Here is a 15,181-nt window from a genome sequence, read left to right on the forward strand (position 1 = left end):
AGATGTACATGCTGGCGCTCAATGCGGCTACTTACAACGGTATTTGATAAGTTGTAATAAACTATTCCTGTAATATATTGCGGCAAGCAACAAGTGGTTGAAGAATGTTTGAGAAGAAGAACGTAAAGAAGAAAAGAATTATAACAGAAAAGCAAAGTAGAGATGAAACGTGCCTCCCAGTGGTGAATTTGAAAGAATGAAGAGCGAAAATACGGAACAGTTGCGGGTATGGTTACGAAAAGCTGATCTGAAGATTGATACTGAAAATTTAATATTAGCTCCTCAGGTGTGAGTAAACCAATTCCACGAGAAAGAGTAAATATCGAATGTGTATATATATATATATAATATATATATATATAATATATATATATATATATATATATATTATATATATATATATATAATATATATATATATATGTGTGTGTGTGTGTGTGTGTGTGCATGTGCGTGTGTGTGTGTGTATAACGGTAAACATCGCTCTTTTCAAGCCCAGCCAGGCTCATGGGCCCGGTTTCCCGGTTTCTGTAGCGTATGTGTTCTTCCCAGCTGGACGGGACGCCAGTCCATCGCAACGCTACTCAAGAAACAGGAAGATAGAGTGAGAGAAAGAGTACAACAGGGGTTGCTACCACCCCCTGCCGGAGCCTCGTGGAGCTTTTAGACGTTTTCGCTCAATAAACACACACAACGCTCGGTCTGGGAACCGAAACCGCGATCCTCCGACCGCCAGTCCGCTGCCCTAACCATCGGGCGCCTCCACACACACACACACACACACACACAAATACACACAAACACACACACACACACGCATACACACACATACACGCACGCACACACACACGCACACACACACACACACACACATATATATATATATATATATATTATATATATATATATATATATATATATATATATATATATATATTACAGGTGAAAAACTGGAAATTGAATCCTATGCGTAAGTGCCTCCAAACTACTTGCACTGCATAAAATGGGTGATGGTAAAGAGTCATTACATTTTCAGTAGTGTTTGGAAAAACGTATGTTATCTTAGTAGATCAGAAATAGTACCACATTTTACCTGATATGGTGTTAGAATACGTATCTGTAAAAACCTTGCGATATTTTAATATCAGAAAAAATTTATAGATCGCCGTTGATAAGGTATATTTTTAGTTGAGTAAGGAGATATTAAAATATTGTCATACATGTTGCTTTCCCAGTGCACTGCATTATAGGTAACACAGTGCAACACAAAGAAGTTGATATTCGGAGATACAGTCGGAAATTTCATGAATGTAGGAATGGAAGCACTCCATCGGTTACGACGATGAGGGTTCCGGTTGATCCGAATCAACGGAACAGCCTGCTCGTGAAATTAACGTGTAAGTGGCTGAGCACTCTACAGACACGTGCACCCTTAACGTAGTTCTCGGGAATATTCAGCGTGACACAGAGAGTGACAAGACCGGCCCCTTGAAATACAGGTACAACAGAAACAGGAAGTAAGAGTGAGAGAGAGTTGTGGTGAAAGATTACAGCAGGGATCACCACCATCCCCTGCCGGAGCCTCGTGGAACTTTTAGGTGTTTTCGCTCAATAAACACTCACAACGCCCGGTCTGGGAATCGAAACCGCGATCCTATGACCGCGAGCCCGCTGCCCTAACCACTGGGCCATTGCGCCTCCACTCATGAATGTAGAACACTGAAGCTAAAGTCATGCCTATAATGGTGCATTAATTTAGATCCATATTTCGCATAGATAGATATTACTCAACCTGGGGCCAATCCAGGAATCCTTGTTGATCCAGGGTTACTCTGACTATAAAAGGCAAATACATTCTCCTTAGCATGTGCTTACAGTAATCCCATTCACTAGGCCCATTCACATCGACTTTCACGAAAAGGTAACCTTTTGTTGACTTCACCTTACGTCTCTCTTTAAGCGGTTCTAAGCCATTTTCTGAAGAGGAAGATATATGTCCACAATCACTTCAAGCTCATCTACTTCAGAAACGGTTTCGGCAATGGCGATAGACAAGTGGTTTTTAAGTTACGCACAAAAGCTCATTTCTGACGAAGCTCAACTGTGCAAGCAAACAAAAGGGATTTTATAGGTAAAGGCTTTCATCACAACACGTAATGGTGGCACAGGATCAATCAAAATGATTCACCATAAGTAAATTTTCTGAGGTCTTCTTGATGCAAATGAACATCATATTGTAAAGTATTATAACTCAAGGGGCCCGCTTCGGCCCCTCGAGTGTTTTTACTAACAAACGTCATTGCAAGTGCATGACTTCTTATTTCACGACCACTGTAATCTACCATTAGACTGTCATTCCCATTAACAAATCAAATATGGTGTTAGGGTGAATTGGCATCAGCTTACAACCACAGGAAGGGTAACCACTGTAACGATAAGTATGTTTTAATAGATTTACTAGAAATAGCAGAGAAATCTCTATTAAAACCCATTCTGCGCTATTAAATTAATAATATAATAGGATACCAAATACTCGTAAACGATTGTAAAATCATGGCTTGAACGCCATTTATCTCAACATTAACGCAATTATCACGCGAGGATTTGATCGCGGTACTGCACATTAAGAAGAAATTTGCAAAACTCACAGTTTGCCACGAGGATTAATTATACCAAATCACAGCCGCAGGCATTCAGATATAATTTCATTGGACTTAATGGCAAACTTAAGAATCACTGAACCTTCTGTTGGTTATTCGATATCCTATAGACTCGATTAACTCTGTGTCTTGCAAGGTTTATGACCAAATAAATAAGGTAATCACGGCAACAGGAATGCATGCAATTATTGCATTCAATCTTTATAATGTAATTCTATAGTTTGAAGAAGAGATGGGGATGGAGAGAATGTTCCCTCGAGGAAAATTTATAAAACAAGTTTTATAACAGTGAGGATGATTTGTCCGCGAAAACTTAAGCTCTTGTAGATACTAATGTTATCTGGAAGGGTAAGTAAAATAAATACAGTAATCTTATATAATATATATATATATATATATATATATATATATATATATATATAATATATATATATATTATATATATACACACATAAATATATGCATATATATATACATATATATGTATGTATATATATATATATATTATATATATAGGCATATACATGTATATATATATAAATACATACATACATACATATATATATATATATATATATATATATATATATATATATATATATCTGTATATATACATGTATATGTTTATATATATGTATATATATATATATATATATATAATATATATATAGTAATCAAAATATAGAAAACATCATGGATCATATACAAAATGTGTTCCGAATAAATTCTACATGCTGTGATATATAAAATATCGATTATACTGTGGCAGTTCATGCGAATAGATATAGTTTCTCTTTTATACGGATTAACAGCAAAATGTGCGAATACTTTCAATTATTGCACAAACAATACACCGAGAAAGACACAGTTGATGGACCTTGATAAACGTATAAATGACAAAGAAAATATTTTCTCATTAAACGCAAATCATTTGCCTGTACACAGCATTGCTGCGAACAATTACCTCGCTGACCAATAATTGACACCAGTCTGTTATGAATGGCGTGCGTGCACGTCTCATCAGAGAGTCTAATTAAAAGTAAACCAACTGCTAACTCCTGAAATGCTGTCCTGTTACACAGTGTATTGTGTATGTTGAAAGATCGTGACCATACAATCTACAATGTTTATATACGAAGAGAAACAGACCAGTTAATTAAAATCTAGCAAGTAGAATATAACAACTGAGGTCGACAACCTTCCGTCTTGTTTGCGCAATTTCTGTGACATATGTACTTTTAACAAAATAACTTCCTATCGCAAGAGTCGATTTGCCATTCGCTTTAATTCTTAAAACGATTAAAAAGATTTATACTATAACTAGCAGTGTAACCCAGCGTTGCTCGGGCTAGTTTTCTTTTCGACCCTTTAGAATTGGAATTTTTGAAAAGTAAAAATTTTGCATCATGTAGCTTGTTATCCTCTTTAAGTGAACATTTTTCTGGTTGAAATACACCGAAAAATGGCGACACAGCAGTCAAAACATCGTAAAAAATAGGGATTTTCATAGAAAAAAAGCACATTTTTGATGTAAATAATTTTTGGTGATAACATGGTCCGATTTGGATTTTTTCTTCTCCGGAAGGAAGAGCAAGCCTTCTTCTATCATACTCTCAATTTTGATCAACTTGCGCCGCAGTGTCTCGGAGGAGATAGTGTTAGTTGAAGGCTTCCAAACCTGCCATACACAGACAATTTCAGCTTTATATAGAGGGAGATTATGAGATTAACTTTTAATACTAATTTAAAAAGAAATACAAGTTTAATATGAAACCTATGCATCAAGTCAGGATTTCCCTAATAGAAACATAGTGACTTGTTTTCAAGATGCAGCTATTTATATTAACTTTAATATGTTTCAGTCATTGTACTGCGGCCATGATGGGGTACCACCTTGAAGGGCGAAGTGGAACAAATCAATCCCGGGACTTATTTCCTAAGACCCCCCCCAACTTATTCATCCCCTTTGTAATGACGAACCGCTTAGTTACAGGGATATAAGAAAACCTCCAGCTTATGTTGTCAAGTGGAGGTGGGGCACAGACATAAGTACGAACGTATACATAACACATAAACATATATATATATATACGATGGGCTTCCACACAGTCTCTAGCTACCAGTTCACTTACTATGCATTGGTCGCTTCAAAGCTAGAGTAGAAAGTACTCGGCCAAACTGTCATGCAATGAGACAAAACACGAAACCAGGTGGTGGCAAGGGTTGCTTTTTAGTTACTCTAACATGCCTGTAGTATATAGTTAATTAATTGAAGCACACAATATTGATTGTATTTATTTTATTGATTAGAGAAAGAAATGAATGAAAAACGTAATAACTACGACTGGATTATAATTTAAAAAACAAAAACAACGGCCATGATTCATTAGAGGGTGGCAGACGTCTTGAAAATGGGAAGTTGATCTGAATATATACAATGGAGGGACTCCGCTCGAATCACTAAAGATATAAAGTGTTACTGTAAAATAGAAAGGCAAGTAGGGCCTTCCACTCCCGTATGCGATCGTGAGATTTATAATCAGATCGCAAAAAGCCTGAACAAATATCTCAAGGAAAATTTCCTACACCCTGTCATCAGCAGTTCACTGCTCTAGAATGGCATTGTGTTTATGAAAGTTTGAAGGATGAAAGGTAAAATTAGTCAGGGGAAATTGAATTCAGAATGTGAGGGGCTTGGCTATGTATCATGAATCATTATTCCTATCGCTCCAGTAATGCTACTAATCTGATTACTAGGACATTAAGGGTTTTCTTCCTTGGAAAATAGTAATAAAATGTGTCCAACTAAGTAGAAAAACAGTTTTTAACACCTTGACAAATTAATCAAATCTTGTGAAGGGTTCTTTACAAAACGTTAGAACACTCTGTTCGTCATATAAAATACATTCCACTGTTCGAAATCAGTTTTCTATATTCCAATACAGAGTTGGCTTTAACTGTTTTCATGGGAACTCAATGACCTCTTTAGGCATTAACTGCGCCTAATATTCTCGAAAAAATGAAAAAGAATAGATAAAATATTTATATTTAGAATTTACTTAGAGGCTTTTACTTCATCAAGAACAAAGTGTTATTCAAGAATTTCCAATGCAGACGGTGAAACCTATATATTAATCAATATTTTACTCTACTTATAGAGTGAGTTAGAAATCGATATGTTTCTCAAAATAGCAAACTTCGGAGACGGATGGATCTATCTATCTATCTATCTATCTATCTATCTATCTATCTATCTATCTATCTATCTATCTATCTATCTATCTATCTATCTCTCTCTCTCTCTATCTATCTATCTATCTATCTATCTATCTATCTATCTATCTATCTATCTATCTATCTATCTATCTATCTATCTATCTATCTATCTATCTATCTATCTATCTATATATTTGTCTGTCTGTGTGTCTGTCTGTCTGTATGTCTATATGTCTGTCTGTCTATCTATCTATCTATTTATACATACATACATGCACACATACATACATACATATATACCGAAATGGTATATATTGTTAAATAGACATACATACAGTATGGTTTGTGTGTGTATTTTTATCTATATTGAAGTCTACATATATATGAATGCATATATGTATACATGCAAATATGTTTATACGTATACATATAAAAATTCATTGTACATGGATATGTACAAACATGCGTAAATATATGCAAATCTACACACACACACACACACACACATATATATATATATAAACACACACCATTTATATATATATAAATAGACACACAGCATTTATATATATATATATATATATTTAAACGCATACACAGATACACACACACACGCACATGCATATGTCCGTATACTTGTGTGTGTGTATCGTTATTCATACACACACATATATACTTCCATGCATACATAAAATCTGTATGTATCTGCATGTGTGTGTGTGTGCATGTATGTGTGCTTGTGTGTGTCTGTGTGCATGTCAGTGTTGCAATTTAAAGAATATCCACAGGGCCCCATTCTGTTAGTCGATAACAATGATGATCTCTATAATTTTGCCGACAAAGTTCCACGAGGAGAGCCATTCAATTCAGATATTCACTTCCGATATCGATGTCTGTTATTTTAGTAGGTTAATTGCTAGATGCGAAACAATTGAATTGGATTACATTACAGTACATCATAGAAGCATGGTTTTTTTATGTGAATCACTTGTGGTATCTCGACCTTAACAGCTTAGACTTAGACAATCTAGCGTAAGAGTTCAGCTTTGTTCGTCCTCAATGGTCTACATATGGCTCTCTCCTTCTGCCTTCGTTTCTCTTTTGTTTTCATTCCTTCTGCCTTCGTTTCTCTTTTGCCCATTATGTCAGCATTTTATTCAAATATTTTTATACTGCCTGTATGCTAACGATGTGGAGGCGCAATGGCCCAGTGGTTAGGGCAGCGGACTCGCAGTCATAGGATCGCGGTTTCGATTCCCAGACCGGGCGTTGTGAGTGTTTATTGAGCGAAAACACCTAAAGCTCCACGAAGCTCCGGCAGGGGATGGTGGTGATCCCTGCTGTACTCTTTCACCACAACTCTCTCTCGCTCTTACTTCCTGTTTCTGTTGTACCTGTATTTCAAAGGACCGGCCTTGTCACTCTCTGTGTCACGCTGAATATCCCCGAAAACTACGTTAAGGGTACACGTGTCTGTGGAGTGCTTAGCCACTTACACGTTAATTTCACGAGCAGGCTGTTCCGTTGATTCGGATCAACCGGAACCCTCGTCGTCGTAACCGACGGAGTGCTTCCATGCTAACGATATTTTTGCTCTATTTTCTTGGGGTGGGGAGGAATGTTATGTTCACTATAGTATCCTTTCCAACAATGCTGCATACACAGAGCTCGTAAGTATCTTTGTTGTTGTGTGTTTTTTTGCCCGACTTGCATTACATCCATAAAAATTAAACTCGAAGATACTGAAAATAGTAGACACGACAACGTTGACTTCAATCACTGCACACATTAGAGAGACATTTTTTACCTCACCACATCAAGCGAGCACGTTTTAAACCGTTTTTCGTTATCCGTTTTCTGTTTTTCATTTACCGTTGTTTACTGACTGTTTTTTCTATATGCTGCCTTCTCAGTTTTTTTCGCGATTCTTCTAAGATTCAGTTTCTTTAGTTGGTTATGATATGTGTTTTGCGCCTGAAGAATATGTTAAAATTTTTTCAACATATGAAACTATTAGTAGCGATTCAATACATGTATTGTGATCAATAATGTTTATTTCTCACCAGATGGAGTACATCCTTGTTGAATTTTCTATCACGGATTAGTACATTATGTATATATATATAAATATATATATATATCTGTGTGTGTGTGTGTGGTGTGTGTATATATGTGCGTGTATGTGTGCGTGTATGTGTGTGTATGTATATATATATGTCTGTGCGTGTGTGTGTATACGCTAGTATAGAGTGTGTGAATGAGTGCACAAATGGTGGATAAATATTCTTTATTTGTGTATTAACAAGGCTACCAGTGGTTTCATATGAAGATATCTTCACAATTGTTGAACTGTACGAAGTGCAAGTGCTGGGACTCATATCCAATTTCGATAGGAATATCTAAAAACCCACTTACGAAGTGATTGTTCGGCTCGAATCTCTATTGGAAAATGGTTGCCCAATGTGCCACGCAATGGGATCGAACCGGGAAACCATGTGATTGGTAAGCAAACTTTCACACAGCCTGGTCTGCGCCTTTGTCAATATAAATAAAACATGCAGATATTTGATGGACAGCATGGATACTGTAATTCCGCAATCTTTCGAGTGAGAACAGTATTACAGTGGCTTGCTCATAGAGGTTAGTTCTGGTAAGTGAATAGGACCGGCCTATAAATTGTCTGATGACACGATTCTTCAAAATAATTAGTTGTTATATTGAATTAGTTTACGAATTTCATACTCAGGGTATTTAGATATAACTTTATTGAAGCAAACGAATATGAAATAATGCCCTGTAGCCAAACCATTATTTCAATTTATCAAAGATCCAATATTAATTGGCATTTTCCTAAGTCAGTGAACGCTTCCTAAATAACTATATGCACTTAAACTCACCATCATCATTATTTCTATAGTCATCGCCATCGTCGTCGTTGTTGTCATCATCATAATTAATTACTTTTATGTTAGAAATTTAAACTATGTTCAATTATCGAAAATTATTAAGATACTGATTAAATACAAAATATAAACCGGTATAAATGGTAGCGATTTTCAGAACGAATGCGTTTAAAATGATCTTGAAGCGATAAATATTGATGAAGCAAAACTACTGCATCCAAATGAAGGCAGAAGTAACTTTTATTCACTAAAATGAGATTTCAGGAATAACTATAGAAAAATAATTAATCCTAATTAAACATTATGCCATTTATTCCGGTCAGGTTTTCATGCTGAAAAATTGCAACATTTGCGTGTATTTAAAAAAAAAATTTCTTGGGTGCTAGGACCCATAAAACTGGTTACTCGGTTTACATGTTATATACATGAACGAGGTCACATATTCCTCTGATTGGGACCCCGGTGCATTATAATGTTCAAAGCCGGCAGTTTTGAGGGGAGAGTACGGATCGATTACACCGACCCCAGTACTTTGTTGGTACCTTGTTTTATTGACCCCAAAGGATGAAGGGCAAAGTTAATCTCGGCGGGATTTAAACTCAGGACTTAAAATGCGGGAAGAAATGCGGCCAAATCAAGGTGCTGATGATCGAGAAATTATAATTATATTAATGATGAAGAAATCATTGCAAATATTTAACTCTCTTGAAATAGTAAACAAGTATGTTTCTTATTCAACTCTATCAAGTAAGAAAGGACGGCTACATTGAGTAATATATATCCATGAATAAACAGGATAGTCATCACTAGAAAGGCTTATTTAGATCAAAAGTGTAATTAATCGACGTGGATCTGATGTTGGACAATAACACCAACTAGAACAGTCCTATAAAAATTTGCTTTACTGAACAGAAACGTACAATTAATGAAAAATTTAGCGGCGAACCTGTGTTGTTCAACACATATTAGAGATAATGGAATCGAATTTAGAAAAGAATATTGTTTTCTTCTTGTATTAATTTTCTTTTGTTTTATTTTATATATTATTTATTTTTCGTCCATTTTTAGATTTTCAACAACATTCAATAAGTGGAATTACACTTTTGATCCATGCATACTATTTAATCAACCTCAAAATCCAGAACGAAGTTTGGGAGATAAATGCCGATACATTGTAGTAAGTAGCCATATTGTTCACTCGTTTTCTGTTACAAATTCATTCGTATTTGTCTCCATTAAATGGGTACATTAACTGCCTTCCTGTCGAAATAAAAAGCCGGACGTCCTTGTCATGTCACTAGCATTGCGCAATGAATGATGGTTAAGACATTTAACTCTGAAACGGACAAATTTATGTTACTTGTAAAAGTATTTATAGAAAGAAACAGAACTGTATTGTAACCATTAGTAACGTTGTTACGATTAATGATTGCCTTGTTAACTTACTTGCAGTGATTATCTAACCCGTGACAACATAACTGTGGATAAGCGACAAAATATGAAAGAAAAGACTTCAATATCGTCTCTATATGACTATAAAGATCTGGGAACAAATACTTACTTCAAATATATAGTTTACGTCGAGAGACTTCAAACAATTTTGTTTAAAACATTGCGAATCGAGCAGCCTTCGATTTTTTCTAAAGTGTCATTTCACCTAATTCTTCATGCTATCATTTACAGTTTTATCTATTTCGAGTTCCCATCGTTAAAGAATAATTATTCCTATATATACTTTGTTGGTGCATAGAGATAATTTGTATATTTTAAAAAATAATCATTTTCCAATTGTATTCTCTGCCAATGCAGTTTAAATATACCACTGGTTTCTAGGATAGGATTAACATCAAATGCTTGACTCGATTTTATCGACTATCTGTCAACCATTCTTAGTGACTAAACAGTTTTATTGTTCTTAAATATTTACCATATGGCTCAGCATATTTGGCGGCGTGTAGGTGGGGGTTCAGTGTGAAATGGTGATAGTATTCCGGCTTCCAGAAAATTCAGTGAAAATGCAATAGAATTTTGGAACGGTACGGAGAAGCATCGGTTCAACAGCAAATCAGAAGAAATGGCTTATGGTATTAAGCTGCCAACATGTCTGTCCGAATTCGAAAATCTGCTGGGGTTCTTCTTTCTGACTAATATAATATAACAACCAGCCATTTTACTGAAGGGGATTTTATTAAGCTGATTCGTGTCAAAATGTGTTCCCCAGCGCTAATGTTAGAATTTAAAATTAGTTTTGGGACAACACAGCTTTTCCTAATGACTTAAATAGCATATACGTATCCACAATATATGAGGCTGATGGAGGTGTCATATCCTCATATCTCACGTCTAACTTGAATGTGACATGAAAGAGTGGACTCTGCTAAATGGAAAACAAGTACCAGGTAATAGTTCTAAAATCCTGTCGACAGACAAATCTAAAACCTAAGATTATTGTTTCCTCGTTCAACCTTCTTATGCCTGAAATTAAAACAGTGACTTTAAACAGAACTTTATGTATAAAATAAACTGAGACAACAAATGTCTGAATCTATCGAGCACCAGACAATCAAGTAAAATATTCGAGGTTCGGATCCTTTCAACCGCACTACTATTTTTTATCGTTGTCAACGTACTTTGTACCGAAATATTTCGCTGTGCATCTATGGAATAACCCAGCTTCATAAAGAATCCCTTCGGTCACGTATGACTATAGAATTGCCCTAGACAGTTCCCGTCCAAGGCACAAGTTCGAGCAAGGTTGTTTATGGAAGACAAGAAGTCACCCATGCTTACCAACCTCCTTTCTTCATGTCACCGATGATATCCAAGAGAAGTCAAAGGCCGATACAGCTTGGCACAAGTGACGTTTCAACTCATTTCAACAGCTGAGAGAACTGGAGCAACGTGAAATGAAATGACATGTGCAAGGCCACAACACGCAACGCGGTACGGGAATCGAACTGACTACCACATGATTGTGAGTCCAACGCCCTAACCACAACGCATGCGCTTTAACAAACCACCAGTAAAATACCAATTACATTTCTTGATCTTGTCAAACACTTTTATTATGAAAACAATTCAGTTGTATGTTAACACTGGAGAATTTTCTAAAATTATCTTAATGTGAATTTTGTAAGGTAATTTTGTAACGAGTTTCTCCATTTTCCAGAGAACTTTATATATTAAGCTGAAACATTTTTGATGTATAGTTGTAATACAGCTAGATATACAGCTTATTGTATAATTTTATTCCATGATTTAATTAGCAAATTAATTATTTAAGGAGTTATTGCAAACTGCTTGAAATAAATCGTTTAATATTCCTCTAGATTATTTTGAATATATTCAACTTCACCGTCGACACCATTTTACATGCCTAAACATTATATATATATATATATAAACCTGTGTGTTGGTAAATATGTTTATGCAGACATACAGTGAATGGACGCATGGACAAACATGCAAAGATATATGTATGTGTACGTGTGTCTCTGTGTGTATGCATCTACGTTCGTGCTTATGTATGTGTGTATGTCTGTGTAGGCATATGTATCCATCTAACGATCCTTCCAACGAGCTAGACAGTCCGTTATCCAGCAAGCCCGCCAGCCACTCACACAGTAGCCATATATGCATATTTATATATATTAATACTTATATGCACACACACAGAAAATTATGTTCACAAATTTATACTTGTGTATATTTATACTTGTGTATATGCATACATATATATAGGAAGAATTCACATGAAAACAACAACAAAAGACGAAGACAGGTGGCGTAGATGTATTACAACAAACAGATGTATTAATTTAACGCTCTGGAAGTGAAAAAAGACTTTAACGTTTCGAGCCTACGCTCTTCCACAGAAAGGAACAGAGAAAGAAGCAAGGATATATATATATATATATATATATATATTATATATATATATATATATATATATACATACATGTATACATACTTATATCAACACACATTATATATATATATATATGTGTGTGTGTGTGTGAGTGTGTGTTTGTAAACTAATATCGAAATCAATTTTGCACGTGTAAAACGTATGTAATTGAAAAGATGTGTTTCTAAATTATATTTAATTTATCCGATAATTTTTGAATAAATATTAAATTTATTAGAAAAATGTTTAAATCATATTTGAATTTCTTGCGAGGTAATCACTAATACGAGCTAGGTTTCACTTAAATAATTGTATGAAAAATACATTTTGTACAAAGAAATTGTAGTCGAATCGAAAGTTTGAATTCCAAAGAATTGCAATAATGTGGTAATTAATTTGTAATGAGTATTCAGCGTGTAAAATTTACGAGTTTGGAATGTATTTAAATACTACGAATTTCTTTATTTGTAGCTGTAATCTTATTGCACTGAGGCACACAAAGAAATACTCTGTGCGACAGAAACGTAGATGAAGACTAACTTATATTGCTTTCAGTTTGAAAATAGTTGATAATGAATATAATTCTTTGCTTGAAATGTTTGGCATATATTTTCATAAATCGGCATTTTGAGTGTATAAACACACACGCACGCACATACACATGCATATACACATCTAACTATCTATCTATATCTGTAATATATGTGACAATTTTTCGTTTTCCATAATAAAACTCTGCGTTTCGGATGTCGGGGCGGAAATCTGCTCTGGTATCTAGTCAGTTATTAAGACAAACTAAAATGCTATGTAAATGACCGTTAAACAAAGGCAAATTACTACAGATATCCGCCCCGACGTCCGAAACTCGGAGTTTTATTATGGCAACCTAATAATATGTGGTTGTGTGGGTTTGTGTGTCTGTGTGTGTGAGTATGTGCGTGTATTTGACTGAAGAGATCCATATAGGATAGAGCGATACTAAAGCGAAGTACGCTACAATTATAAGCTAGACTGAATGAGGTAAATCAGACAGCGATCTGTTGATTAATCATCATGTCATAGCTTACTTCTTTATTGGGTAAGCCTGATGAGATGAGAGTTGTATACAATATTATGTAATCTTATAGATGTTGCAAAGACTATTTCATGATGGGTATTCCTGACATAGGCATAGAGTGTAAAGTTTGGGAGATGACATTAATAAATCTTCTTAAGAAGTTTGAAAGGAAGTCTATCCTGAGATCTCCGAACGAGATTTGAACTCAAAACGTAGAGCGATGTATCGAAATTACGAGAAGTACTTTATTTCTCATCCTATCGATTCTGAAAGTTAAACAAATATAGTAATGAAAATATATAATTAAATTGAAATATTACCATCCGTAATAGATTAGGTGTGAACATGAGTTTTATCTCTGAAAATTTCATACGCTATATTTTCACGAAATTGTAACGAAATTAAACATCTGTCTATTTCCGAAGAGAGATCAAAGTTTCAGATGATCAACTTTCAAGAAAGATAAAATCAAAATATAACATATCACTGATAGGAAAACTTTGTACGAAATTTCATTAATCTCACTTTATGGCCCCATGTTTTTCCTTTTTTGTATAGTCACTGAACATCTTGTTAACACTAAAATGATTTATATCAGGTTATCTATAACACTCTGTAATGATCGATACCATTAGTATGGTATAATCAGAAAACAGGTGATGAAAATACTGCATGATGTTTAGTTCGGATCCTTCAGATTCTGACTGAAAATTCTGCGTCGAACGTCATTGTCTTTTTTACTCTAAGAAAATTTTGGAACACACATATAGTACTTCATTTTGCATCAGGGTTAATATAATACGTTTTTTTTTAGTTTAGAAATGCCAGATACTACTACTACTACTACTACTACTACTACTACTACTAATAATAATAATAATAATAATAATAATAATAATAATAATAATAATAATAATAATATTAATAATAGTAATACTTTCGTGGATCATGGAAAACTGAACTGACATCTTACGGTAAAACTTGAGCACCCTGGGTATCAGAAGCATCTTCTTCTTCTTCTTCTTCTTCTTCTTGCGGTGAGCTGGAAGAGTCGGTAATATGCCAAGCAAGATGCATAGCGGTATTTCGTCCGTCTTTATTTTCTGAGTTCGGATTTCGCCTACGTCGACTTTGCCTTTCATGCTTTCAAAGTCGACATCTGGACATTCAAACTGCTAAAACGTGCATCCAAATGTAATTTATTTCTGATACTATTATCTTAAAAAGAGAAGTTCACATCTTATTCACTTTAATTCAGAAGCAAAAAATACAGGCGGAGTGGTTATACTAGGAATATCCCTAGCATATATCTATCGTTCATAGCTGATTAGAATAAAACAACAACCCCTCGATTTGTACTGACAGAACGAATTTGGTAACTCGCAGTTTAATAAATTTACAAAGACAAGAAATAAGATTAGCAATGTTGTATAAAGTAA

At 34.8% G+C, this 15,181-nt stretch overlaps 1 protein-coding gene across 1 annotated transcript in view; it reads left to right on the top strand.

Annotated features, from left to right (window-relative positions):
- Nucleotides 1–9,389: 9,389 nt before the first annotated feature.
- LOC115217824 (probable serine/threonine-protein kinase drkC) overlaps nt 9,390–15,181 on the top strand; it is a 171,558-nt gene continuing 165,766 nt past the window's right edge. Inside the window, exons 1-2 of the mRNA XM_029787505.2 lie at nt 9,390–9,499; nt 9,847–9,955. Coding sequence (XP_029643365.1) covers nt 9,390–9,499; nt 9,847–9,955 — 219 coding nt within the window. The remainder of the gene's footprint in view (nt 9,500–9,846; nt 9,956–15,181) is intronic.

This window comes from Octopus sinensis, linkage group LG12 (genome assembly GCF_006345805.1).
Source record: "Octopus sinensis linkage group LG12, ASM634580v1, whole genome shotgun sequence".
NCBI classification, from domain to species: domain Eukaryota; kingdom Metazoa; phylum Mollusca; class Cephalopoda; order Octopoda; family Octopodidae; genus Octopus; species Octopus sinensis.